General features: G+C 39.6%; 2 protein-coding genes across 3 annotated transcripts in view; one reads left to right on the forward strand and one right to left on the reverse strand.

Annotated features, from left to right (window-relative positions):
* efhd1 (EF-hand domain family, member D1) overlaps positions 1-5905 on the forward strand; it is an 18972-nt gene extending 13067 nt beyond the window's left edge. Inside the window, exon 4 of the mRNA XM_085130453.1 lies at positions 68-5905. Coding sequence (XP_084986579.1) covers positions 68-202 — 135 coding nt within the window. The 3' untranslated portion in view covers positions 203-5905. The remainder of the gene's footprint in view (positions 1-67) is intronic.
* kcnj13 (potassium inwardly rectifying channel subfamily J member 13) lies at positions 4333-23056 on the reverse strand. 2 transcript variants are annotated; one of them, XM_085130451.1, is made up of 3 exons: positions 22626-23056; positions 12147-12694; positions 4333-9336 (listed from the first exon to the last, which is right to left on the reverse strand). In XM_085130451.1, exons 2-3 carry the CDS (start codon positions 12661-12663, stop codon positions 8762-8764), a joined length of 1092 nt encoding a protein of 363 aa, XP_084986577.1. In that variant the 5' UTR covers positions 12664-12694; positions 22626-23056; the 3' UTR covers positions 4333-8761. The 2 variants fall into 2 exon arrangements, with proteins under 2 accessions (XP_084986577.1, XP_084986578.1); XM_085130452.1 differs by lacking the exon at positions 22626-23056 and having other exon boundaries at positions 12147-15058.
* Between the last annotated feature and the right edge of the window lie 3378 nt (positions 23057-26434).

Consider the following 26434-nt stretch of genomic DNA (forward strand, 5'->3'; position numbering starts at 1 on the left):
GTGAAAAGCTGCAGTCAGCTGTGCATGACTACTTGGGTTTAAGAAATTTGTTTTTGTGTTGTACCAGATGCAGGCTCTGTCTGCCGGTAGCAAGTTTGAGGCTGAAATTCGAGAGGAAAAAGAAGAACGCAAGAGACAAGAAGAGGAGAAAAAACAACGACATGCTGCCTTCAAGCAGCTGCAGTCCACCTTCTGCTCATAACCCACCACAGAAAGCAGATGATGCAGATTGCAAAGTTCAGTGTTACTGAAGTTTTAGAAACACACTCCTTACTTAGACTCAAACCCGTTTTAAATTGTGGCACTTAAATAAAAAACAGATTAATTAAATTAAAATTAAATCCCGACTAAAATAAAAAACATGTCATAACTAGGCACAGTCCAGGATATGGTTAGCCTTGCACAAAACTGATACCTTGTATATTGTATGTTCGACCTCTAGACCATCTGAAATCCGTCTTTGGGTTTTTTTTTCTGTTTGTTTGTTTTGTGTTTTGTGCTATAACCTTGTTGATGAACAGTAGTTTGCAATCCCACAACTAAACAACCAGAAATATGTTTCTGTTTACCTACAGAGTAAATAAAGATGTGTTGTAGACCTAGGCTTAGGACAACAACTGTACACTGAAGTTTAGCTGTATTGCTAAAAGCACACAGAAGATGGCTTCCATTTAATCATGCTTGCATGTTACAGTACTATTTCTCAACTTTGCCTTTGCTAAGACTTCGTTTCTAATGACCCTAGGAAAAAAAAGATGTTCTCAAGTGGAGGTCTGATGATAATCCTAATAGTGGCAGGAGACATCTTTTTAGTTATCCTCTTTCGTAAGGAACCATCTGTATAAAACACCAATGAGCCATTGTTTGAATAATTCCTTTGTGATGATTTGTGCACAGTAATATTGTGTAAAAGCAGTAGCGAGCACCTTTACTGTGACCAAACAGTATGTAACATGCAAGTTACACGGTCCCAGGAGAAATGTGCCCATCTAATTTGATTTTACAGGTTCCCTTCTGTAGAGTGACATATCACAAATTAAGATGTGAAAGGTCTGGTGTCTGTAGACTAAGGGATAACAAAAAAAGTACAAGCTGTCACTTTAGTGCCCGATTACACCGAAAAGATGACCCAGAACAAGATAGAAAACATTCAGTTCTTGTTTTTTTGTAGCTCCAGAAAAGTAAAATCTTCATGTGTTATTTTCAAATGCACTGTGGTGTTTTGGTGTAAGAAACAAAATGTTAGGGGGAGATCAGTCAATATACACTGGTAACCTCACTACTGTTTTTTTTTTTTGTTTTGCAAATGAGCCATTACCTATAGGTTTTTAACTGACTTCAGAGACCGCTGAAATTCAGCTTCATGTCTAAATAGGATAAATACTGATTTTTATGTTGTGACTGTGAATTACAGTACTATTCAGTACGACTAAAGTCTTGGGCCATCGTTCATTTCTTTAAACTTGGGTAAAATGTGTAGTATTTGAGGTGAAAAATGAATCTATTTTGAAAAAAAGATGTAAGCTGACAAAATGTGGAAAAAGTGAGTACCTTTAGAGGCACTGTAACAGAAAACTTGGCAAACAACCTATTTTCTGTGACATTTCATGCTCACATCAGGTGTCTGACCTGGTCTTGTTTTTCCCATTTCAGAAATAGGGGTAACCTCAGGACTGTTGTCTCAAAATGTGAACTGGAGATTCTCATCCATGCTTTGATCTCTACTAGTTCAAATTATTGTAATACACTGTTTTCTTGTCTAAAGCATCTAGTAATTGCTTCTAGTCCATCTAAAATGCTGCTGGAAGGCGTTTAACTGATGTTAAATCTTCTCGAAACATCTTTACACTGGCTTCCTGTCAGGTTCAGATTTTAGTTAAAAATGTATGCCCATCTGTAATGTCCATTTTATTTATGTAACACCAAATCAAAACAACAGTTTCTTTATATTGTAAGGTAAAAACCCTAAAATAGTAATAAAGACCTGCAGTAATTCCCTGATTCTCCAAGCTGGGTTCTTAAGCCCAGGTAGGGATCTTCTTGCTATCTCACGTGTTAGTCTGAAAACAAAGAACAATTGGGTGTTTCAATCCTTTGCTCCAAAATACTGGAACAGCTTAATCCTCTCTTTTTACACTCTTAACCCTGTGACATTCTTTAAAACAGCTTAAAGACAGGCATTTAGCTAATGTTTTTGCATACTGTGGTTTTACTGGTTCATGTAAAAACCATTTTGACTTTCCACAAGCTGTACTTGAATGTCTGTCACTTACTTGTTAAGAACCAATTCAAGTTATTCCTTTAGATACAGTATTTTATTATCAGCGGCCTGTCACAAAAATGCATAATTTACTCTGATTTAATTCCAACAGAGCGATTTTAAAATTGATGGAGTTTGATTAGAGTTAGAGAGACAGGATAAAAGACATGCTGTGGAAGAGAGCTACGTTACCCGATCCAGCCCTAACTATAAGCTTTGTCAAAAAGGAAAGTTTTAAGCCTAATCTTAAAAGTAGAAAGCGTGTTTGCCTCCTCAATCCAAGCTGGGAGCTGGTTCCACAGAAGAGGTGTCTGAAAGCTGAAAGCTCTGCCTCCTGTACTACTCAAATACCCATCAACCACAAGTTAATTAATCCACAGTCTGTGTACTTAATCAGATGAGGCCTGATTATTCAAGACCTTGTATGTGAGAAGCAGGACTTTGCATTCAATTCTGGATTTAACAGGGAGGCAATTGATTAAAAGCCAATATAGGAAAACTATAAATTTTCTTTCTAGTCCCTGTCAGTACTGACAGGGATGTTATAATGTTTTTGTATTATATACTATATTTCCATGTTTGTTTGTGTGTGTTTCAGTAAATCACTGTACCTTTTTCCTACCAAAATATAAAGACCTGAGGGTGGCTCAAGACTCTCAGTACTGTATACATGTCCAATGGGAAAAGTCTCACGGCAGTACTTTGAGATCAGAGACAAGCTGTACAGAATAGTCCTGCAGTTCCTTCATTCAGCACATCTGCATAGAAAAGAGATGTATGTGTTACTTCATCATGTAGTCTTAGCTTTATCATTAGCTTTGCTATGCAGCTATGTCGGTAGCATTGGTCTAGAAAAGAGACTGATACTTGAAGAAATAGCTGAATACTTTGGGAAATACTAGGATTTTTACTTCGGTAATCTCGGGGTTGCACTTTCACTTTGCTTAGCGTAAAGACTGGAAACATGGTTAGCAACTAGCCTGGTTCTGTCCAAACTGATTACATAGATCTAGCAATAGCCTTAAGGCTCCCAATTATGTTTTATGTGGGTTCAGGTCATTTCTAGTATTTGGTACCATTTGAGTCCCCATATCAGAACTAAGTGTATTTTGTATAATAATGGGCCAGTATCTATTTTTCCAAATCTTGTCTTAGCCTAAAATGCCGCATCCCCATGTCACCTTTGTTTAAGTTAAGTTACCAATATGAGTTCAAAATCTTAAAATTATTTCCAGTATAAACTGATATTATTTGTAATTTTGATCATAGGTTTGATAAACATGAGTAATAATTACTCACTTAAGGATAAAACATCTTTCCTGTTATAGTACTAGGCAGAATGGTTATTGACATGAAACATTTTGTGTTTTTAATTTATTCACAGCATGACATTCAAATGTTTTTAGTAATTTTTAACCTAATGTATCTAATTCTTTTTTCATAGTTTGGTATCTAAACCCCAAATATGTCGTGCAGTCAGACTGTATATGGAAAAGGAGACTACAAAGAATATTAAAAATTGTGTTTAAGTGATAATAATAGCACAGTACACTGGCAGGATTTTATTTTATTAATGATTATAAATGTTTTAACAATATGCTTTATGCAGAATATATCATTTATATAAAAATAAAAATGTAGAACTATCAGGCATTTTAAAGCTGTTGAGATGAAATAAGCGTTTTGTCAAGAAATTAGTGCTGACATGAGACTTATTATTGTAGGCTCTTTATCTTACTATGTAAGGCCTTGAGGTGACTGTTGTTGTGATTTGGCATTTTAAAAAAAAATTGGATTGAACTGATTTGAATTATGAAATAAAACGGTCATAGTGAAAAGGATATTTCACCATCCAAAGGACTCAGTGGGGTTTTTATAGCTAATTGGAAAGTTGTACAGCTCTCACTCTAACATGGATAAGAATAGCTTAATTCAAATGGTTTAATGTTAGGTGGAACAACCAACATAAAACTAGCAAAATATTAATTTATTTAAAAAAATGGACTTAATTTAAAAGCTATATGTATGCTCTCAGTACCAAACCTAGAAATTATAAGGTGCTCATTTAAGTCTTGAAGTCATTTAAAATGTTGAATTTGAAAAATGCAACTTCATCAAGTTAATGTTATTATCGGATTATACATTTCATTTACAAAATGGTTATTAGTGATTATTACTATGGTTTTTTTTTTTATCTGATAGATGTTAGAAACTTTTAAACCTCTACAGGATTAAATTTTCATTGAACAGGAAGAATTACAAATAATTGGGCCATTTCATTCAATGAACAAAATCACGGTCTCTCACTGGTTAAGCAAACAGTGAGGCAAGTATTCATTGGTGTGATGTCACCTTGTGGACAAAATTAATAACATAAAATAAAACAACGTTATGCATATATTTATGGCTAAATTGAGTACATTTAAAATAAATAATAAATGGAATACTTAAAAATAAAAAAACTGGACCAAATTTAATCTAAAAGACATAAATTGAAGTTTCAGAACACAGATTACAGATCATGGCATTTCTTCAGTGGTACTTTATTAATACCTTGTAAAGTACATTTAGGGGGCATTTAGCATGTCACACATGGAGACTTTGGACAAAATTGTTCAAGCATTATATCTTCAGCTTGACTAGTATACTATTCGAATAGTTTATGAAGCCGCCTCTCACGAAATCATAAATTATACTACTTTGAAATGGCATTAAATAGTAGAAATGACCAAAATGTTAGCACCAAAGTGTTACATGGATTGATAAATGGATTCAGATCTTCCAGGACCTGAAACTAAAAAGTGTTTTTGAAAAAATGTATTAGCCAGTATACTTCACAGTGCTAATGCATCTATTTCCTCTTGTAGTCTCACTTTTGGAAAGAAAGTACTTTTTCCCAATGATGTTGATCTATATCTAAAACATAATTTAAGAAATCCTTTACAGAAACACTGACACATGGGCAGCAGTTTGGCTGTTGTGGAAGATGCAGTCCTTTCATCTTTTTTTAAACAATATGCAGTGTCACTACCTGTGGAATGATTGTAATGTCATCTGTTAGCACCATACCTGCAACACACTGAAATCACACTAGTAAAAATTAGTTTTTAAAAATTAGTAAATATTGCATATGTGCAGAACCTGCTCTGTTCTGAATGAGGTCATTGCCTTTAATTTGTCAGCTTTGAAGGGCAGAAGTAAATTTTGGGTTGCTATACAGATGTAGAAAACAGTAAAAGAAAATTGAAGTAATTATTATTTTCTGATACATGGATAATAAAAGAAATTCTAGAAGATCAAATAGATCCACAAGCCCAATGAAGCAGAGAGGCTCTAACCTAAACAGTGTACGGTGCATTTTATGTTCCTGATCATTTTATTTAGTCTCTATTAATGTATTAAGTTGTAGCATGTTATTGTTGATGTATAACCAACCAGTGTATGGATTGCATACTTTATCAGTGATTTGTTGTAGAAATGGACAGAGTATTTTTTGATGAATAAATTGTCTTTTGTTTTATTAGACAAGTTGCCAAATATTAAAGTCAGCAAAATATATTTTTCAGCACTGTATAGATATTGTATTTCTGCTGTCTCTGTCAGAATGCTAATGTTAAACTTAACTGCAATAAATGATAAATAGAATGGTAAACATTGTGAATCATTTTGCTTGTAGCATTGGCTTACTTTCTTTGGGGACTTGTTCCTACCCTCTCTACATATATTTCTCTCTGTCTCAGAATGAAATTGCTTTTCTAGTTTGAGTTCCAGACTGATTAGCAGCTGTTGACTAACTATTACACAAAATTGTAGTTAACAAGGAACAGAAAACAGGTGTGACTATGAAAGAGGTCATTATGGGCTACAACTCCCAAAGTCCCACATGATCCTGTTCATTCACAGTGTTCCAGCTGCTCAGTGTACGCTGTCCCAGCATCTTACATCTTGCTGCTGTGTGCTGTGGGGAGTGTTCTTTTTTTATCTTTGAACAAGGGAAATAACACCAAACAAACATTTAGGTTTCTGTTGCAATGTTTGGTTCTTCAACACTTTGTTTTTTGTCACAAAAAGACCTTACTACGATCTTCCAGGGAGTAGCATTGCCAAAACAATCTGCAGTTGTCATGGGATGTTAATCTAGAAGCTAAATTTAAGAAGTCTGAACTTCACAGTTTGTTTAGAAAATATTTATTTCCTGTAATGTACACTGTACAAAGGCACATACACATTTGAAGGAACATTTCTTCACTTTAGTCTGAAGTCACTACATGATTTCTTTTATAATATACCATATAGATAACACATAGATTCTCATTCAATGAACAGCCTTAAAAGAGAAAACTATTCTAAATGCAAAATTGTGCTATTCTACCTACTAGCTTTCTTTGCTTAATATAAAAACATTTAATATTGGAAAAAATGAAAATTATTCATTTTTGTATTTGCATAATGATTCAGACAATTATCTTTCAAAATAAAAGGTTTAATCCATAGACCAATCAGCAGTCAGTATCATTCTATCAATTACTACTGAGCCATATGCCAAGCAGGTAAGTCTAATGTTACACAGTTCACTTTACGTCATGAGTGTCTTTGTTCTAATGGGATTCCAGAGATTATCCATAGCAGCTTACCATAACAACCATCTGATGTTACATAACAACCATCTGATGTTATGTTGTGATTGTCAGCTCATGCTGCTAGTCTACAGTACCGTCAGTTCTGTTGCTAGACCATAAGAATTAACAACATGAACGCCAGAGAAGAGTTTCTTAATTTTGTCCCTTGCTTTACTGTCTGCACTTCCAGTACTGCTGCTGCACCTATGAATTTTATATTGCTAGTCATCTCCCTTTTTTTTTTTTTTTTGCTCCTTTTGCTCCTTTTTTTCTGTCATATATAAATTAAAGTTAACAGTCACCAAAGTTGAATCTGAACTTTGAATACTCACATAGGTTAAGGATAGGAAAAGTTGTCAAACATTACCCTCTTTTTCTCATCATTTTTCTTCAGTCACTGTTACACCATCTACCCTGTTTCACAGCCCATGGCTTTACAAGATCACACAGACTTAGCCTGTTGGCAGGATAACTCTATGGAAGAAAGAGAGATGAGTCTAAATTTGTCATTGTCACTGTGAGCATGCTTGCAAATGTTAATGCAGATCACTGTACTTATTGTTATCCTGACCTTTTCACTTTTTAATAACATGTACATTTTGTGAGTGCTGCTTTTATAGCTTTGCTCTCAAATGTATTTTTGCTAGAAAACTAATTCTATTTAATTTGATAATACAGTTAAATAAGGAATTCTATAACCTCTATAAATAGGTAATGTAGTGTTGCCACTGGGCACTCACAGGCGAGGATGACAACATGCAAACTCTTGATTCAAACCCAGAATATTCCTACTGGCCACTCCACCACTGTGTCACGTTCTGGATCATTCAGTTGTCATGTACTGTATTGCTTGTTGTAGCTGGGAACTGTAAGTTTATTCTGGCCCGCAACTGTTTATGTCTGGTCCCAGTCAAGTAATATTCATACGTTATTCCTGTTAAGTCTATCGGAACCTACCCTTTAGCTAGCTTAAGTCAGTAATTTCTCAAAGCAGGTATTACATTTGAACATGGTACATCTGAATTTCTACACAGTAAATTGCTTACTTGGAATTCAATAAATATCTTATCCTTGTATGAGAAGCGTGAAAATTTAGTTGATACAAAATGCAATCAAACTGCTCCATGGCTCCCCAAAATAAAAATAAAAACCTAGAATAGATTTAAATTTTGGCTCCTGTGTACTTCTAACCATGGATTTTTCACAATCATTCTTTAAACACAGCAATTCTGCAATTTTCATTTGATTTTGGAGAAAAGAATTAACCAAATCTGGCAAGATGTGCAGTTGGTGAGTAGCAACTGTCTGTTAGTGTGGTTAAAAATACAGTAATGGGACAAGCATGACAGTGAAACTGCAGTAGCACTCAAGTGCTGTCGATAAGGTGATGCCTAAATATAAATTGTGTATTTTCATGAGCTGAGTGACCAGACTTTTTGATCGTACCTTGTAAGTTTGAAGTGTGATAACAGAACAGTTTAGACTGTTCTTATTCAGTCATGTAAATTCTTCTATGATCCTTGCATTTTCATAATCTTGAATTACTTTTCCTTAAGTATTAAATGTTCAAACACACACATCTCCCTATACCCCACTCCGCGCACATTTTTCCATCCTAGCTAGTCAGTCATTTTAACTAATACAACTGCCAGTAGTTACTGGTTCCCCTGCTTTGAGCACTGAGGACTTGAAGTGATTTGAGGGAGGAGGTGAGGGAGCCTGCAGCAGTACTTATATATATCTGGCATACATTTGAATTTTTATAATGTTGAATCATAAATTCAAATTTACCAAATTCAATCAAATACCTCCTGACAACAAATATATCTTCCTCCACTTGCATATTCTCTCGGTCTCTTTGAGAATCTTCCCTTCAGCATTCTTACTCCATCCTCTCATTGCCATCACCGTTGATCTGCACCACACAGTCCTTGTTCATAGGCTCTTTTGAATGGGCTGTATCAAAGTGCTGGTTGCTCACTGTGTACCTTCCACAGGCATCCAAACCCAAAGCAGGGACAAAGCGGCGGTCAAACTGGATTTCTTGGCGCAGATAAGAGGTCCTCTTCTGGCAAGTGTCACCAGTTCCCTCCTGCAAGGCTGATAGGAAGACAACTAACTCAAAGTGGGTTGATGAACCCTCACACAGGACAGGATAGAGGGGGCTCCGACGGTCCAGGGGGTGGTAAAAGGTGAGTGGGAAAATGAAGAAGGGGCATGGCTGCTGGCCCAAATGGTCCAAATAGAAGTCCAATGAAGTCTGGTGCAGAGCTTGGCCTTCATGCTCCTCGTATAGCACAGCACTCACCTTTACATCCACCAGAGGCCTCTGCAGCAGATTGGTGACTCGAAGCATGAGACACGTCTGACCCAGGTGTTGGCCCACCACTGCCTGGTGGCTGAATTGTATGGCTCCTGCTCGCTTCTGGGGGCGGGCAATCTTGGCTACAAATGCACCTGAAAGTTAAGACGAAGTCTTGTTCATGTTGTTTTTTTAGCCGGTTAATCACATTTTTTATTAATGTTTCTTTGTACTAAACCATAGCACAGGAAATATTTTTCTCAAGCATCATGGACAAACCCCCACAAAATGAGTAGTTAATAGTAATGATTGCAGCATATGACCAAAGAACATGAAAACATGAAGTGCCATTAAGCTGAAAACTTTTTCTCAAATTATTATGAAATTATCTTAAACCTCTGCATATAAAAAGGATTATAATTCCTACACACCTAATATAATACTTTTGCTAAATGCTTTAAACCTCTCCACAAATCGCTACCTTATTATGGTGGAGGGGTTTTTGTGTCCCAGGGATACCAGGGGCTATGTTGTCTGAGACTTTTTGTCCCCTGGTAGGGTCTCCCAATGCAAATTGGTCCTGGGTGATGGACCAGACAAAGACCAATTTAAAAAAAAAACCCTATGAGCAGAAGATCGAGGGGACCATTTACCCTGTGCAGGATAGGGTTAACCAAGACCCTGCCCTGGAGCCAGCCCCGGGGAGGGTGCCCGAGGGTGAGCATCTGATGCCCGGGCCTTAGTCCATGGAGCTCATTTGGGCACAGCCCAAAAAATGAACATGGGTCCACCTTCCTGTAGGCATACCATCCCCACATTGTGCTGCAGGGCTCGGGTGCAATGTGTGCTAGGTAGAGGCCAAGGTCAGAGACCAATCCCAGGCTACCAAGACTAGCAACTGGGACACGGAATGTCACCTCTCTGGTGGGGAACGAGCCTGAGTTAATGTGTATCGTCTGTTCTTATAAGAATGACGGACTTCTTGGAGTCCCTGGACAGGGTGCTTGAGGGTGTGCTCTATCTGGGGGCTCTGTCGTCCTACTGGGAGACTCCAACACTCATGTGGGCAATGACAGTGAGATCTGGAGGGGCGTGAGTGGCAGGAATGACCTGCCATATCTGAAACAAAGTGGTGTTGTTTACTGGACTTCTGTACAAACCACAGTTTGTCCATAACAAACACCATGTTCGAACATACAGGTGTCCATAAGTGCACTTAGCACCAGGACTCTCTAAGCAACATGTTGATGATTAATTTTGTAATCATATCATCAGATGTGTGGCCTTATGTTCTGGACACTCGGTAAAGAGAGGTGCTGAAGTGTCAACTGATCACCACCTGGTGGTGAGTTGGATCAGGTGGCGGGGCAGGATGCTGGACAGATCTGGCGTGCCTAAACCTATAGTGAGGGTTCACAGGGAACACCTGACACAGTTCCCAGTCCTTCAACTCCCACCTCCAGCAGAGCTTCGACAGTGAGTCCAAATGCACTTAGCACCTCAACTGCTGAAACTGCTGCACTGAGCTGTGGCCACAAGGTGGTTGGTGCCTGCCGTGGTGGTAACCCCCGAACCAGATGGTGAAGGGAACCGTTAGGCTGAAGAAGCAAAAATGTAAAAATATGTAATGTCCAAAATGTTATGGTCCTAACAGTATGGAGAGGCAGACATCTACAGTAAGTTCATATAGAAATTGGGGAATTGTATGTCTGATAGAAAAGGTTTAGACTTTTGAAAAACATATAATATTTCTGCTTTTTTTCAGTAGTAAAACAGAAACAAAAGGTAATAGACAATGGAAAGACTAAAAGTAAAATACAAGCACTTGGATAAACATCATTACTTTCCTCACTAGTTCTGAGGGTGTGCATTGTCATCAGATAAATGCACATTTCTGATTTCTATATAGCAAAGGCAGTGATCATGACAGTGGAAACAATTTTAGACCAAAGAATGATGTTTAAACTTCAAAATATCTTTTAAAATTTTAGAAGCACAACTGTATTCTTAAAGTGCACTATTTTTACATTACTGTACTGAATGTGTCTCAAATCACAGGAGAATAACTTAAAATATATGACTATTTCTTAAGCCTCTTACACTGTGCACTGCTTTTGGTTCATCTATCAATGAAAAGTCGGAGCAGTGTTACTGGGTTGGACCTGGTAACACTCACACATCGGTAAAGTAAAGTGTGGTTTGATCTGTGAATTTTTGTGAGGAGCAGCGTAATGTTTGAATAAAGCTTGAAAAAGGTTCAGACAAAAGATGCCAGTGTCCAAGATAGAATAGCATTTCTATGGGATGAAGCCAACAATATTACATATCTAATTTTCTGGCTATCTAGAAATATATTCATGGGATTTATCTCTGGAAGTGCAATACCTGGAGTGTTCCAGTAGGTGTCACATTTTTTTTAGCCTCAGAGGCTTTAAAACTGCAATCTCTGTTCTGCCTCATGAGGTTGGAATCCTATAGCTTTTTTTCTTATCTCAGGATTAATGAAACAGATCTTGTAACATGTTGTATTATAAGATATTTGTTTAATTAATCTTTAGATCTTTTGTTGTGCCATAAGATCTGGTTTTCCCACTTCAAATGTTTATGATGTGGATAGGTGTTTTGGAGATTACTGGTTTGATTTAAGCACTGACTGAGACTGGCAACCTGTCTGGGGTGTATTTTGTCTCTTGCCCAGATTCACAAAGTCTGCTGTGAAAGGTCCCAGCCTATGAGAAAAATGTCATCATGAGCAATTTCACAAAGAAATGATAGTATGATTAATTTAGTATGATTTACACGTTTTCCTTTAGACTTTGGGCTACCACTAAAACACCTTCTATTGTGAACATGTAAATGTCAACTCAGTGTGGTAGTTATTTTCTGTTATGTTTCCCAAATAGTAAATTAAACTTAAGACTGAGAATTGTCTTAGAATAATTGATGTTTTGATGGAGAGATGTACCTGTGATAAATGCTTCCAGCATGAGCCCAAGCAGCATCTGTACAGCCAACAGTGCTATAGCACTGGGGCAGTCTCCACTGGGGAACATAGTGCCATAGCCGATGGTTAGCTGAGTCTCCAGGGAGAAGGAAAATGCAGCAGTGAAGCTTGTAATGTGCTTTACACAGAGCACATGCCCCTGTGGGGGCGCATCATGATCCTGCACAGCAAGGTCCCCATTTAGGTGTGCCAGCAAGTACCACAGACAGGCAAACAACAGCCAGTGGGCCAGGAAGGAGGTGCAGAAGGCCAGGAGGACCCATCTCCAGCGCAGACTCACCAACAATCCCCACACATCCTGCAGGGCCAACAGCCAGGCTCTGCGTAAAGTCTCATGCCATGAGCCCGAAGAACACACAGTGGGGCGAAGTGCACAGTGTCCATCTTTGGTGATCAGACGCTGGTGAGGTGGAGCGGACAGGAGAGGTGATGAGGAAGCCTTGCCACCCAGAACACTGCTGTTCGATTTGGTTGTCATGCTTATGGGCAAAGTGAAGGTGATGATGATCCTGAAATGAAATAACAGGGGAGCTGACTAACATAAATGATCAGTAATTATCCATACAACTTTTATCAGCATTTTTCCCATACAAAAATAGATGTAAAGAAAAAAAAGAGCAAGAAGTTAGTCACACTGTGGTATGAAATTTGCCCATGTATGGAAAAGAGGTGGGGGTGGGGGCTTTGTGATCTGTGGGTAAATTATTAGATAGCTCGCAATAGCTTCTCAAGTTCCTGTTTTCTCTCTACATACTTCTTGTGACTGCTGTTTTGAATCACATCATTTTGCTGAATAATTTCAGCTTGGTTAAAAGGACAATAAGTTCAGGTTATTCACTCCTGTCTCTTTTCTCCAGTAAATGAGCACAGAGAGCAGTTCCTACAATCTAAAGATTATAACTGTAATTAGAATTTAGTTGAAAAAAGGTCTTGATGCACTGCTGCCTGTAAGTTGCTGGATTCTTTTAGCTATGCTAAGCTAACCAAATGCATGTATGTGCAGAGAATAAAAAAGGACAGTACAGCAGAAATCAATCAGATTTAAAAAAAAATGTTGGTCTTCTTCCTCTAAATCCAGAGTATATAATTTAAAACATTTTATATTCACTTGGCAAAATTTATGAATATATTTGAATCTATCTATCTATCTATCTATCTATCTATCTATCTATCTATCTATCTATCTATCTATCTATCTATCTATCTATTTATTAGGGGTGCAACGATACTCATATCGATATTGAACCGTTTGATACAGTGCTTTCGGTTCGGTACACATATGTATCGAACAATACAAAATTTTTAATTTATTTTATCAACTTTCCTTCTGACGATGCTGTCTGTTTTGAGCGCTCAGTGGATCTGCGCTTGACAGTGCAGCCTAGGCTGAGTAGTCGAATCAGTGTTGCCAACTTAGCGACTTTGTCGCTATATTTAGCAAGTTTTCAGACCCCCTAGCAACTTTTTTTCTAGAAAAAGTCGCTAAAAAAGACGTGAAAGCGCATATCGCTTTTACTCTCAACAAGCAGCGGGTGCTGTAACGCAGTCAGTTCTTCTTTTACTCTTATGCTGTTTTGTGGATCAGGTTTAAAACTACTTATAAACACACACACACACACAAAGTAACTCCACCAAAGTGCCTATTTCGGGTCACTTTTGCCGGTCCAAGCCCGGGTAAAGGAGCAAGGTTGGAATTGTAACATTGCAAAAAACAATAATTGCTAAAAGAAATTTAATTTGTAGTTCTAAATAAATTCTAAATGCATTTAGGACGTTTTTTGCTCACTTTATGTCTTGTCCATGATGTTATTTCTCTCTCCAGCAGCGTAGGTTACAATTACATTAGCATGACCAATTATGTAAATTAGGTGATGACGTCATTTAGCGACTTCTAGCGACTATTAGGACAACCAATAGCGATTTTTCTTACTGAGGAGTTGGCAACACTGAGTCGAATGCATATTCACTGAGCGCAGGGCAAGCTAGCGAGACAGAAGTTAAGCTCGTTGCAGCATGGCAAATTGAACCTCCCCCACCCTCATTCAGATGTGGCGTTTGGAACTATTTTGGTTTTCATGTGAAGTATGACCCTGAAGGTAAGCATGTTATGGACAAAAGTAAAACAGTATGTTGGATGTGCCACACAATGCTCAATTACATTGGTGGGAACTAGTGTGTTAGCAGGTTAGCTCGTTAAGGTGTTGGGTCCAGCCCCACACACAGGGCGATCTGCGGTAGCTCATTAACAGAGATTTGCCGTGTTGTGGCATCAACGTCATTTCAGATTAATGCTGACAGCACTAGTGGGAACACAACGAATATGACTGCACATTTACTCTGACATCATCCTAGTGCAAAGACAAGTGGAAGCAGACAAAAACAACAAGCAAGCATGCTACAAACTTTACCCAAGTCATTTAGACAGCCATTAGCACATGATTCTCCTTATGGGGACCTGATATGCTTAACCACTTAAGCCCCACGCCCTGGTACAGGGGGCAAAAAGGAGGAGGTCAGGTCATATAAACCATTTCTACAACCACCAAACACACCAAAAACAAGCCGTGATTAAACGAGCAGTTAAGTAAATGCTCAGAAGTCCGCTAAACAAACAAAACCGGAAGAGGAACCAGAAATTCTTGTGTAACCGGCTAAAGATGGGCTGGTTAGCTTCCAGAGCTATCACTGACTCCACACACCAAGTTTCACCAAGATCAGACCAAAATTCACTGAATGAGCCACAAAAGAAGACCACAAAAACACACAGCGGTGCAAATGGGCTAAGACAGAAATTGGCTTACCGTCCAGATTTCCTCCGTTATTTTAGCTGGTAGCCAGTAGCCACGTGATTAACAGTAGTTGCCATGCCTACCTAGCGTTTTCCATCAACAAACTCCTACAGACACGTGACTGAACAGACGCCACATGCAGTAAATTTGGGCCCACGTGGGTTTTGGCATCACAACTGATTGGTTGAAGTGACGTGAACGTGGCATCGTCACTGTGAATCTATTGGCTCAAACGATTAAAAAGAGGTGTCAATCACGCAAATTGACCAAAAGAAACCAAAGTTACAGCCCCTCGGAGTTTAAAGGGCCAGAGGCCAATCAAGCGCTCTATACCCTGCAGAAAAGGGCCGTTGCCATGTAAATGTGTGGTTAATTCTTCAAAAATATATTTTAAAAATAAGCATGTTTAGGCCTGTTAATAAAATTTATTAATTTCTGCTCTTTAATACCTAAAAAAAATTAAGTGGCAGGGTATCCAATTGTGTGCCAAAATTGGACATTTTTGTACAACGTCTGGATATTCATGTATTGACAGAGCTGTAATTTTTCACTGTTTCACTTTAGAAACATAAATCTTTGCACAGATGATGTTTATATGTTGGTTACTGGATTTCTGGAACCAAATGTGATCTGAGGCATATTTTTCAAAGGGTTATATGCTAAAAATTAAAAAAAAAAAATTAGGCGAGGATAAAATCTACTTACTTTTTCTGTGTTCCAGTCTCAGTAACTTTGACACAGTAATATCCATCCATCCATCCATCTTCATCCGCTTTATCCGGGGCCGGGTCGCGGGGGCAGCAGCCTAAGCAAAGAGGCCCAGACCTCCCTCTCCCCAGCCACCTCCTCCAGCTCATCCGGGGGAACACCAAGGCGTTCCCAGGCCAGCCGAGAGATATAATCTCTCCAGCGTGTCCTGGGTCTGCCCCGGGGCCTCCTCCCGGTGGGACATGCCTGGAACACCTCACCCAGGAGGCGCCCAGGGGGCATCCTTACCAGATGCCCAAACCACCTCAGCTGGCTCCTTTCGATGTGGAGCAGCAGCGGCTCTACTCTGAGCCCCTCCCGGATGGCCGAACTTCTCACCCTATCTCTAAGGGAGATGCCAGCCACCCTTCGGAGGAAGCTCATTTCCGCCGCTTGTATCCGCGATCTCGTCCTTTCGGTCACTACCCACAGCTCGTGGCCATAGGTGAGGGTAGGGACGTAGATCGACCGGTAAATTGAGAGCTTCGCTTTTACACTCAGCTCCCTCTTCACCACGACGGACCGGTGCAGCGTCTGCATTACTGCAGCTGCAGCCCCAATCCGTCTATCGATCTCCGGCTCCCTTCTCCCATCACTCGCGAACAAGACCCCGAGATACTTGAACTCCTCCACTTGGGGCAGGACCTCATCCCCGACCCGGAGTGGGCATTCCACCCTTTTCCGGCTGAGAACCATGGCCTCAGATTTGGAGGTGCTGATCCTCATTCCCGCTGCGTCACACTCGGCTGCGAACCGCTCCAGTGCGAGCTGGAGGCCCTCACCCGATGAAGCCAACAGAACCACATCATCCGCAAAGATCAGAGATGAGATCCTGAGGCCACCAAAGCGAAAGCCCTCCGCCACTTGGCTGCGCCTAGAAATCCTGTCCACAAAAATTATGAACAGAACCGGTGACAAAGGGCAGCCCTGGCGGAGCCCATCACCCACCGGGAACGAGTCCGACTTATTGCCGGCAATGCGAACCAAGCTCTTGCAACGGTTGTATAGGGATCGAATGGCCCGTAGCAATGGGCCAGACACCCCATACTCCCGCAACACCTCCCACAGGATACCCCGAGGGACACGGTCGAATGCCTTCTCCAAGTCCACAAAACACATGTAGACTGGTTGGGCAAACTCCCATGCACCCTCAAGTATCCTCGAGAGGATGAAGAGCTGGTCCAGTGTTCCGCGACCAGGACAAAAACCGCATTGTTCCTCCTGCATCAGAGGTTCGACTAGCGGACGAACTCTCCTTTCCAGCACCCTGGCATAGACTTTCCCGGGGAGGCTGAGGAGTGTGATCTACGGCCTAGAGCGTCCTGGTGCCACGTGCACTTATGGACACTCTTGTGTTCGAACAAGGTGTTCGTTATGGCCAAACTGTGATTAGCACAGAAGTCCAATAACAAAGCACCGCTCGGGTTCAGATCAGGGAGGCCGTTCCTCCCAATCACGCCCCTCCAGGTCTCGCTGTCGTTACCCACGTGAGCATTGAAGTCTCCCAGCAGGACAACAGAGTCTCCAGGTGGAGCACCTTCCAGCACCCCCCCCAGGGACTCTAAGAAGGCTGGGTACTCCAAACTGCCACTCGGCGCATAAGCGCAGATGACAGTCAGGACCCGTTCCCCGACCCTAAGGCGCAGGGAACAAACCCTCTCGTCCACCGGGAAAAACCCCAACGTACCGGCAGCAAGCCGAGGGGATATTAGAATACCCACCCCAGCCCGCCGCCTCTCACCAGGGGCAACTCCAGACTGAGACAGAGTCCAGCCCCTCTCCAGGAGACTGGTTCCAGAGCCCAAGCCGTGCGTAGAGATGAGCCCGACTATATCTAGCCGGTACCTCTCAACCTCACGCACTAACTCAGGCTCCTTCCCCACCAGAGAGGTGACATTCCATGTCCCTATTGCCAGTCTTGGCAGCCGGGGGTCAGTCCGCCAGGGCCTCCGCTCCTGGCCGCCACCCGACACACAATGCACCCGACCCCTATGGCACCTCCTGCGGGTGGTGGGCCTGCGGGAGGATGGGCCCATGTCTCCTCTTCGGGCTGTGCCCGGCCGGGCCCCATGGACTAAGGCCCGGCCACCAGACGCTCGCCCTCGGGCACCCTCCCCGGGCCTGGCTCCAGGGCGGGGCCCCGGTAACCCTATCCCGGGCAGGGTAAACTGTTCCCTCGGTGTTTTTTTTCATGGGGGTCTTCTGAATCGCTCTTTGTCTGGTCCCTCACCCAGGACCAATTTGCCATGGGAGACCCTACCAGGGGGCAAAAGCCCCCAGACAACATAGCCCCTGGGATCCCTGGGACACACAAACCCCTCCACCACGATAAGGTTGCGATTCACGGAGGAGCCACAGTAATATCTGATTCAATATTTACACCTCTGATGAAATTTCCCAAGTGTTAGCTTTATTTTGATACCAAGATTGTAAGGACAGAGTTTGTAATTGCAGAGAAATAATCAATTAAATTTGGGCATTACATTTTCGAGCAGGAAGCTCAGAAACCCCCTTGGGGCTTAAGAGGTTAATATGCTGCTGAGAATATACCCCAGAAGAAGTGTATAGTATAGCTTTTATTTTGGAAAGAGCAATTTCTCTGTAATAAACTCTCTTTTCCAAAGATGAGTGATTCCTCAATCAGATATTAATTTTTTTAAGTACTTTGTTGTTTCAGCAACATTAAATTTAAAAACTGTACTTTTGAGTTAAAATATATATTTATAATTTTAATAAATGACAAATTAAAAAGGCGTGAACATTTTTTTTTGTATCGAAAAAATATCGAACCGAACCGAACCGTGAATTTTGTGTATCGTTGCACCCCTACTATCTGTCTGTCTGTCTGTCAGTGAGTGAGTGAGTGAGTGTGTGTGTGTGTGTGTGTGTGTCAAATACATTTTCACTGGAACTCTCACTTGATGCAAGTGTGGCAAGCTATCATTAAACTGAAAAAACAAAATAAACCTATCAGTGAGATCCCAGGAAGTGTATTCTGTTCATCTCAACATAACCCTTTCAGTGGGAGAACTGTGCAAGTGACTTCTTCAGTCTCAGCTGAGTTCAGGTTTCGCCTGCCTTATAAATAGTGCATTTGTAAAATGACCGAAACTAGAACCAGGTGTAAATAAACTTCAGGACAGTTGTGCCGTCCACTCAGGTGGAATTTGTTTGTTTTCCCCCATGTATAATTCACAACAATCCTCCTGGTACTTAAACCTATACACTATTTCTCTGTGTGTTTTTTGTCTTAAGGTGTGTGTGAATGCTAGATAGAAAGAACTTCAGCACAGAAGAAGTGCTTGTATGAATGGGTGAATGAGCCAAATTGTATAAACTGCTCTGAGTACTCAGGTAGAGTAGAAAAGTGCTACTAGGATCTGGATACACTGGTTTAAAAAAAGTCAGTGTCTACTGTACACTTTCAAATGTTTCCCATTAATGATGGAATTTTCACAGTCTAACTCCTTTCATATCCTCTCTGGTGTTTGTCTATTAAGTTAATGTGATTATTGAATTGTGGCACGTCCTGATTTTCTCCCAGGTGTCATTCACATACCTGAACCAAAGGATTTAGGAAAGGACTGCCTAAAGTTGGTACATGAGTATGAACAAACATAAGATGGCAGACTACAGGAACCACCTGAGATGCAGCTTCAGATGCAGAGAGTCAGCTGCTAAACGAACTGGTAAGGCATTTTTACAATGTTTTTAGCCAACTCAGGAACAATATCAACTCTGTTTCACAACTTCAGGAATGGAAATACAGAGGGTTTATAACAATTTTAAACCACTGGTTTGCCAGAGTAGGCATAAGACTTTTCTGTCTGGAAACAAGCAGACTCTTTTAGATGTTTTCTGGCAAATGATTTACTTGTACCAGAATGGTGGGAAGAAAGAACATCTAACTTTCTGTCTGTCTGTCTGTCTTTAATGCAATAATGCACAACTTTGTGATCAATATTAACTATAGCAGATATATTTGCAGGCAATCCTCACAGGCAGAGAGCTAGTCCTGTCCTCTCCAGAGTTTCTATTTCTATGTCAATATTGTTGCCAGGAGATTAGAGCAGGTCCCAGCTGGGAATCTGTCTGAGGAACACAGCAACATGCAGAGTAGGAATGCATCTTTCATCTGCAGGGAGCTTTAAACTTACTGCACTACATGGCTCTCCACTTGTCTTGTTCACCAGTTACAATATACATTTACCACCCTTTTACGCATTTATTAAGCAACTCCCTTTTACATATAAACACATCAAAAAGATAATGCAAAAATATTCAAATACTTAATTCTCTCATACATTTCATAACTATTTAAAACACAAAGAGGAAAATAAATATGTGGTGTGGGTTGTCAGTTACTGACAAATTGAGGTAATAAGTGGAGAGGTGAATCCACTGCTGATCATTTTGTAGTTTGTCTTTGGCTGCTGGGGAAACATCAGTCTGATTAAATGAAGCCAAGCATTTACATGAGAGCCATGTGCTTGTTTCCTTGTATTTTCCTTATAATTTTAGTCTGTAAGCTGTCACTGTATCAGCTTGTGATCACGTGAGCCATTGGAAAAAGCAGAACTGAGGCAAAACACAAGTATCAGTCACATTTCTGTGTGTTCAGTACAGATCTGGAGTCAGCATGTAGTTAACCTAGCTTAGTATAAAGACTAAGAGCAGTTCCAAACGAGTATGCTGGCTCTATCCTGTCTAGCAAATCAGTAGCTAAGTAGTAGTGTTCTATATTGTTTGTTTAATCAGAGATGTTATAAATTATAGATGAACCACCTAAAAATCCCTAACCACAAATCTATGGAAAGTTCTATATTGCCAAAATGGTAGATCTATGCCATATACAACTGTATCCCCGAAAGCCGGTTGCCTGCTTCATAATAACTAAATCAAGGCGTGGAATGGTAGAAGCAATGTAGAAGTAAACATGATAAATGATAAAATGATTTACATATGAAAGTGTCTCTTTTCACATTTTTCTGGTGTTAAAAAAATGTGAATACTTGATACACACATTACAATTCATTGTAATAATGTTAAAGGAGTACATAGATATAGAAGTCTATTCTTTTTTTCTTTTCTTTTGTTTTTTTTTTTTAAATAAAATGCACTTTTTACATTTCTTTTCCACATGGGGTGATTCTATACATGCATGTTTTATGTGACAGTGACCAATGATGAGTTAGGACATAATGTTAGTAGCACAAAATTAACTGCCAATAAAAACAGGTGTTATGTTAAAATAGGGTTGAGTCATATGAATTAACAATAGGTACTTTGTTTTGATTATTAAGCAAACAAAAACAGAAATCAGCAAACAAAAACAAAACAAAAAAACAGGTTGTGATCACATGGACAGATAGATTCTTAGCAAATTCTAAATACATTCTTGTTTCTGTGAAAACATGTGTCATTATCTCTACCATCTCTCTCTCTGGTGCTTTTGAGTACGTCTGTGAGGAGATACAATGGCGAAGGTAGGATCACTGTGGTAGCTGATGTCATGGAAAAAATGTAGATATTAAAAAACTACAAAGACTGGAGGTCAGTCTTTTGAGAAAAGACTGACCTCCAGGAAAAAAACACTCAAGCACAGGGACAACATACCAACTGTGTGCCATTATGCTTCAGTTTAATCTAAATTCTAGCCAAAATTCGAACATAAGGTAGTTTTGTTGTAAAAAGTTGTTTGTTAGTTCTTGAATATTTTGAAAAAGAAAAATATTAATATTAAGTATTAGAATCTTATAGTTATATGCCTCCATCAATTAGTCCAACAGCAAAATTAGAGTCAGAGTTCATGAAGTAAATTGAAAGAATTCAATAGGTAGGCACCAAAGCTTAGTGTCACTGCTCCGAGTGCAATACTGCCACAATGTCTCTTACTCATTTTATGCTATGATGTTTAATAATCAGTGATTTATGGTCATAATTCTGTTTGCGTTTTTTCTGTTTTCTAAGTTGGTAACTTAGACTTGAGAATGAATTCAATGTTAGAATTTATGGTCAGTTGTCAAAGTTAATGTTTCTGTCAAAAAAAGAATTCCTCTAGACATTTAGGAGACACTGCACACTGTTATTCATAGGGCATTGTGTTCACTTAAAAACAAATTTGTAAGAACTACAGACACAGACTGGCAGATGCAGTTTGCCTGTGAACCACCAAACTTTCAAAACAGACACTACCTTGAATATTTTATACATAGCAGTTGTGGTATCATGTTTGTAAAAACACGAGATGAAGCTATCTCTGTAAAGTTCATTAATGTACTATGTAAATACTGCTGTTTAATGCAGTATGCAGTCTGTATGAGTTCAGTTTTTCTGACCTCATAGAGATTTCTGTTATTTATACTACAGCCTCGTTTTTGTACGATGATGTATGATGAACACTTTGTGTAACTGCTTTACTTACTTTACTCTAACTAATGGAAGTTATTTACTCTAAGTAACAGAAATTTTGCCTGATAGTGCCTCGAAAGTCTTTTTTGTATCTTTGTTCATGTAAAAGGAAGTAGACTAGTTAGTGGAAATAAGTGCTTATTGCCAGCTCAGTGGGGTGCACCTAGGTTTATATAACAATCAGGCTGCAGCTGTTCACTTCTTGTATTTGAACAAGCAAGTCTAAATACAAATATGAGATGAGTGATCATCTACATCACTGTAGCAATCATTAGTCTACTACATCTATTACAATTATCAGAGCCCACAAATTTCACTGATGTTACCCGACCAATCCTGTTTTTTATTACAAAGTCAACAAGTTAGATTAAAATAGGGGCACTTCAAAGGTTCCGCAGGACTGATGAGGTTGATCAGCTGATAACTAATCGCTCACTATCCATGTAGAAGTGTTTCAAGTCTGTCAGCATCACACGCATAAGGTTTTACTTACCTATTACTGTAGTCAGGGCTACACCTGGGCCCTATGACCTTTTCACCTTAGAGCTGATCTGAGGTCTGACAAGTGGGAAAAGTGGCTGAAGCAAATAGAGAGACTGTGCTGTTAGATCCTTGGAAGATGAGGTTTACTATCCAAGAAATCCTTAGCAGAAAGTGTCACTCCAGAGAAGTTTTTCAGTGTGGGAGTGGGACTGAGCACAGCTCCTCTGATCTGCAGCTTCCAGCTCTGGGGTGAGGATGATTCAGTTGGTCACATTACTCTGCATGGAGCCTATTAGTGTTCCCGGAAGACAGAAGATGGGGGAAGGGGGAAAGAACAACACCTTGTCACAGTTCATTCAAAGAACTGCTTAGTGCTGGCTGATGTTCTGCAGCTGTGAAAAATTGAGTTTGCTGCTGGGGGGCATATATGTATATGCATATATGTCCCAGTATTTCCTATCTGTTAATATCTGTTTGTGAATATACGTTTTACTTATTTGCTTATAAATCTATTTATTTTATGGTAACTTAATTATGTATAAATATGTTTTGAATTGATTTTCTATATCTCAACTCTTAATGGAGGAATTAGCACTATTCTTCCCTCATTTGGTGTTTTGATGATGGTGGTGCAGAGTACTCTGTAATAAATAAAAAAAACAATACCATACAGTAGATGCTCAAATAAATTAGATCTGGTGACTACAAAGTGGCTGCCCTTCTGATAATGTGATCCTGGAAGTAAATGTTTAGGTTTGGGCCTTCCGTAATTAAATTTACTGCAATCTTCCGCAAAGACAAAAACGTTAAGAAAATTCTGTATGAAGCCTTGTAATCAAAGCTTTTCTACTTTTTTTTTTTTTAAGTATGGAGTGACAGCTCGTTGGTTCAGTGAAAGCACTGCTACCTCAGAGGAAGAGTTCAAATCCACAAACTGGCCAGGGCCTTTCTGTGTGGAGTTTGCATGTTCTCCCTGTGGTTGTGTCTCTTTCCGTACATGCAGTTAGTGACTCTAAATTGCCCACAGGTGTGAATGTGAGTGTGTGAATAGTTGTCTGTCTCCCTGTGATAGACTGGGGACCTGCCCAGGGTATACCCCGCCTCTCACCGTATGACAGGTAGAATAGACTCCTGCCACCCCTTGCAACCTGATAAGGAGAAACGGAAAAGGATGGATGGTGTGACAGCTATGTCCTAAATTCATTAAATCGTAAGAAAAAAAGGTGTGCATGACAAGTTGTTAATCGGACTTTGACTTTGTTGAAAACTAAATGGCTATCTATTAGCATTAAGTATTTTTGTTGGAGTAATGTAATTTGCGTGGGTTGGATCAATTCAGTAAAATTAAGCTGGACTCAACTGCAGTGAAAAAGTTGATTCGTCATTAATTCATTAAGTTGTTCTAAGTCAAGTACATTAGGTTGGAATGACAGAATTGCATGATGCTAAAATAACGCAATTTAATCACATGGAAATTTTTTCCATAATTATTTTTTTGTTCATACATACAACCCCGTTTGAGCAAGGAAAAACTCGCTTTTAACAGGAAGAAACTGGCAGAACCAGGCACAAGAAGGGGCAGCATTCTGCTACAACAAGTCGGGGGTAAGTTGAGAGATAAAAGACATGCTGTGGAAGAGAGCCAGAGACCAATAACTCATAATTAAATGCAGAGTTGTGAGAAGGGGTGAGAGAAGGAGAAATGCTCAGTGCATCAGCAAAGGCTGACTCTTTATATCCTTCTTGAGCATATCCCTGAATCCTCTCTATTGTTTCCTCTTTTCCTGCTGCCTTGTATCCACAATTGTGTCCTGGAACATGTCCAAACTACCTCAACCTTTCTAGCTTTGTCTCTAGTGCACTCGATCTGAGCTGTCCCTCTGATATACCCATTTTGAATCAGGTTCATTCTGGTCATTCCCAGATCTGACCATCTTCAACTGTGGCACCTCAAATTCCATCTCCTTTCTTTTTGATAGTACCATCATTTGCACATCCTATGTCATATTAGGTGTCACTACCATCTTATAAACCTTTCCTTTCACTTACACAAGTGGGACAGAAAAGTGCTATTTTAAATGGTATGCCATTTAACACTGTTTGAATGGTTGACCCCAGGCAAATAAAGTCATTTAACTTCACCATATCTACTCCTTGATTGTTACAGCTGTCTTGTTTGGATTCATGCCTTTTTTTAAAAAAAACCAAACTAAGAAATACAAAAACTACAGATCTGCTCGTATAGTTATATCTCTACTAAGATGTATATACATGTGATGGACCGAGCAGTGAAGGAAACAAAAAACATAATTGGTTAAATCATGCAAAAAGAATCAAAATCTTGGGCCCATAAAAGCGCTTTGAGTGCTCAGAAAGAGTAGAAAAGCGCTATATAAGAACCAGTCCATTTACCATTTACCATAAAAGAGGTCAAAATAACAGAACTCTACTCAAAGTTGACAACACTACTGATAACTCAAACAAACTGACCTAACTTAACAAGACAAAGGGGAAACTTAAATAGTGGCTGATCAGCCCACAAAAACAGGAGAAGGGGTAAAACACACAAAACCTAACATAATTAACTCCAATTCCCCCCCATGGTCCCGAGTTATGGCATGAACCAATTTGTAGTCTTCCTTTAAAGCTCGCTCCGCCCCTTTTCCACCTCTTGGCTCCTTAATCAAGGGACTGGAACAGCGGCAACTAAGGTAACTCAGAAAACAAAAGATTAATCATACATAACAGTGTAAACTAAAATGTGCGCACTTATTTTAGAATGCAGTGTTATGTGGATATGTGAATTAACTCTAAACCAAAACCAGTTATTTATTGTCCTGTAAATTAATTCCTATATTTAAAGAAAGACAAATGTGAATGCGATGTTACTTATAAGCCTCTACACTAACATGGTGGGTATTACCACTGTGTGGCTGTAAGTGCAGCCATCACAATACACTTTGTACTATATTTTTTATTTTATTTTATTTTTTAATATTCATATTTTGAACAATTGGTGCCAATGCTGCAAATCTTATTTTTATGTGCACTGTAAGGTATAAATTTGAATGACAGTAAAGCATGTCTATGTCTAGTGACAAAATAGAAGACAACAAAACGATGTCTTAACGATCATATGTTAACTGTAATTATGGTTTGCGTGTAGCTTGTGGTTTGCGTGTGGTTTGCGTGTTTCTGCCTATCTTTTTCTGTAGGTCTGACTAGTTGGTGGTGGTAGGTGAAGTGGCATCTTCAAATACAGAGATGCCCAGAAAGTTGCAGAAGAAGAAACGTGAGCTGACATCAGACCTAAGGCCACCCTAAACTGTTTCTACCAATAATTATATTATTATGTTTAGTTCAGTTCAGTTAATTTTTATTTCAAACATGTGCCTTCACAATCATTACTTAATATCATTCCATTCTTTTGTTTGAAAAGGAGTAGGCAGAAGTATACACTTATTAGTCCCTACCCCCTCAAATTTTACCTCTCATTGATTTAGTTTAATTTTAGCCTTAAATTAAACAAACAACATATGAAGCAAAAGTAAAGCAAAGACAAAACAAACAAACAAATAAACAAAACAAATAAACAAGCTCCACCACAGTATAGCTCTGCTCTGAACGGATAATTGGAGGTGAGCTTCCCTCCCTCCAGGACATCTACAGGAAGCGGCGCCTGAGGAAAGCGTGAAGGATCATCAAGGACTCCAGCCACCCCAGCCATAAACTGTTCAGACTACTTCCATCAGGAAGGAGGTTCTGCAGCATCCGGTCCCGTACCAGCAGACTGAGAGACAGCTTTTTCCACCAGGCCAT

Source organism: Neolamprologus multifasciatus, chromosome 14, assembly GCF_963576455.1.
Source record: "Neolamprologus multifasciatus chromosome 14, fNeoMul1.2, whole genome shotgun sequence".
NCBI lineage: Eukaryota > Metazoa > Chordata > Actinopteri > Cichliformes > Cichlidae > Neolamprologus > Neolamprologus multifasciatus.

What these genes read in the sequence shown, in the direction of transcription:
- kcnj13 (XM_085130451.1), bottom strand. Translation starts at nt 12,663, where the DNA reads ATGACAACCAAATCGAACAGCAGTGTTCTGGGTGGCAAGGCTTCCTCA. An exon ending in GCTGGAAGCATTTATCACAG is followed by an intron (nt 9,337 to 12,146) that starts GTACATCTCTCC and finishes CTTAACTTTCAG; the next exon opens with GTGCATTTGTAGCCAAGATT.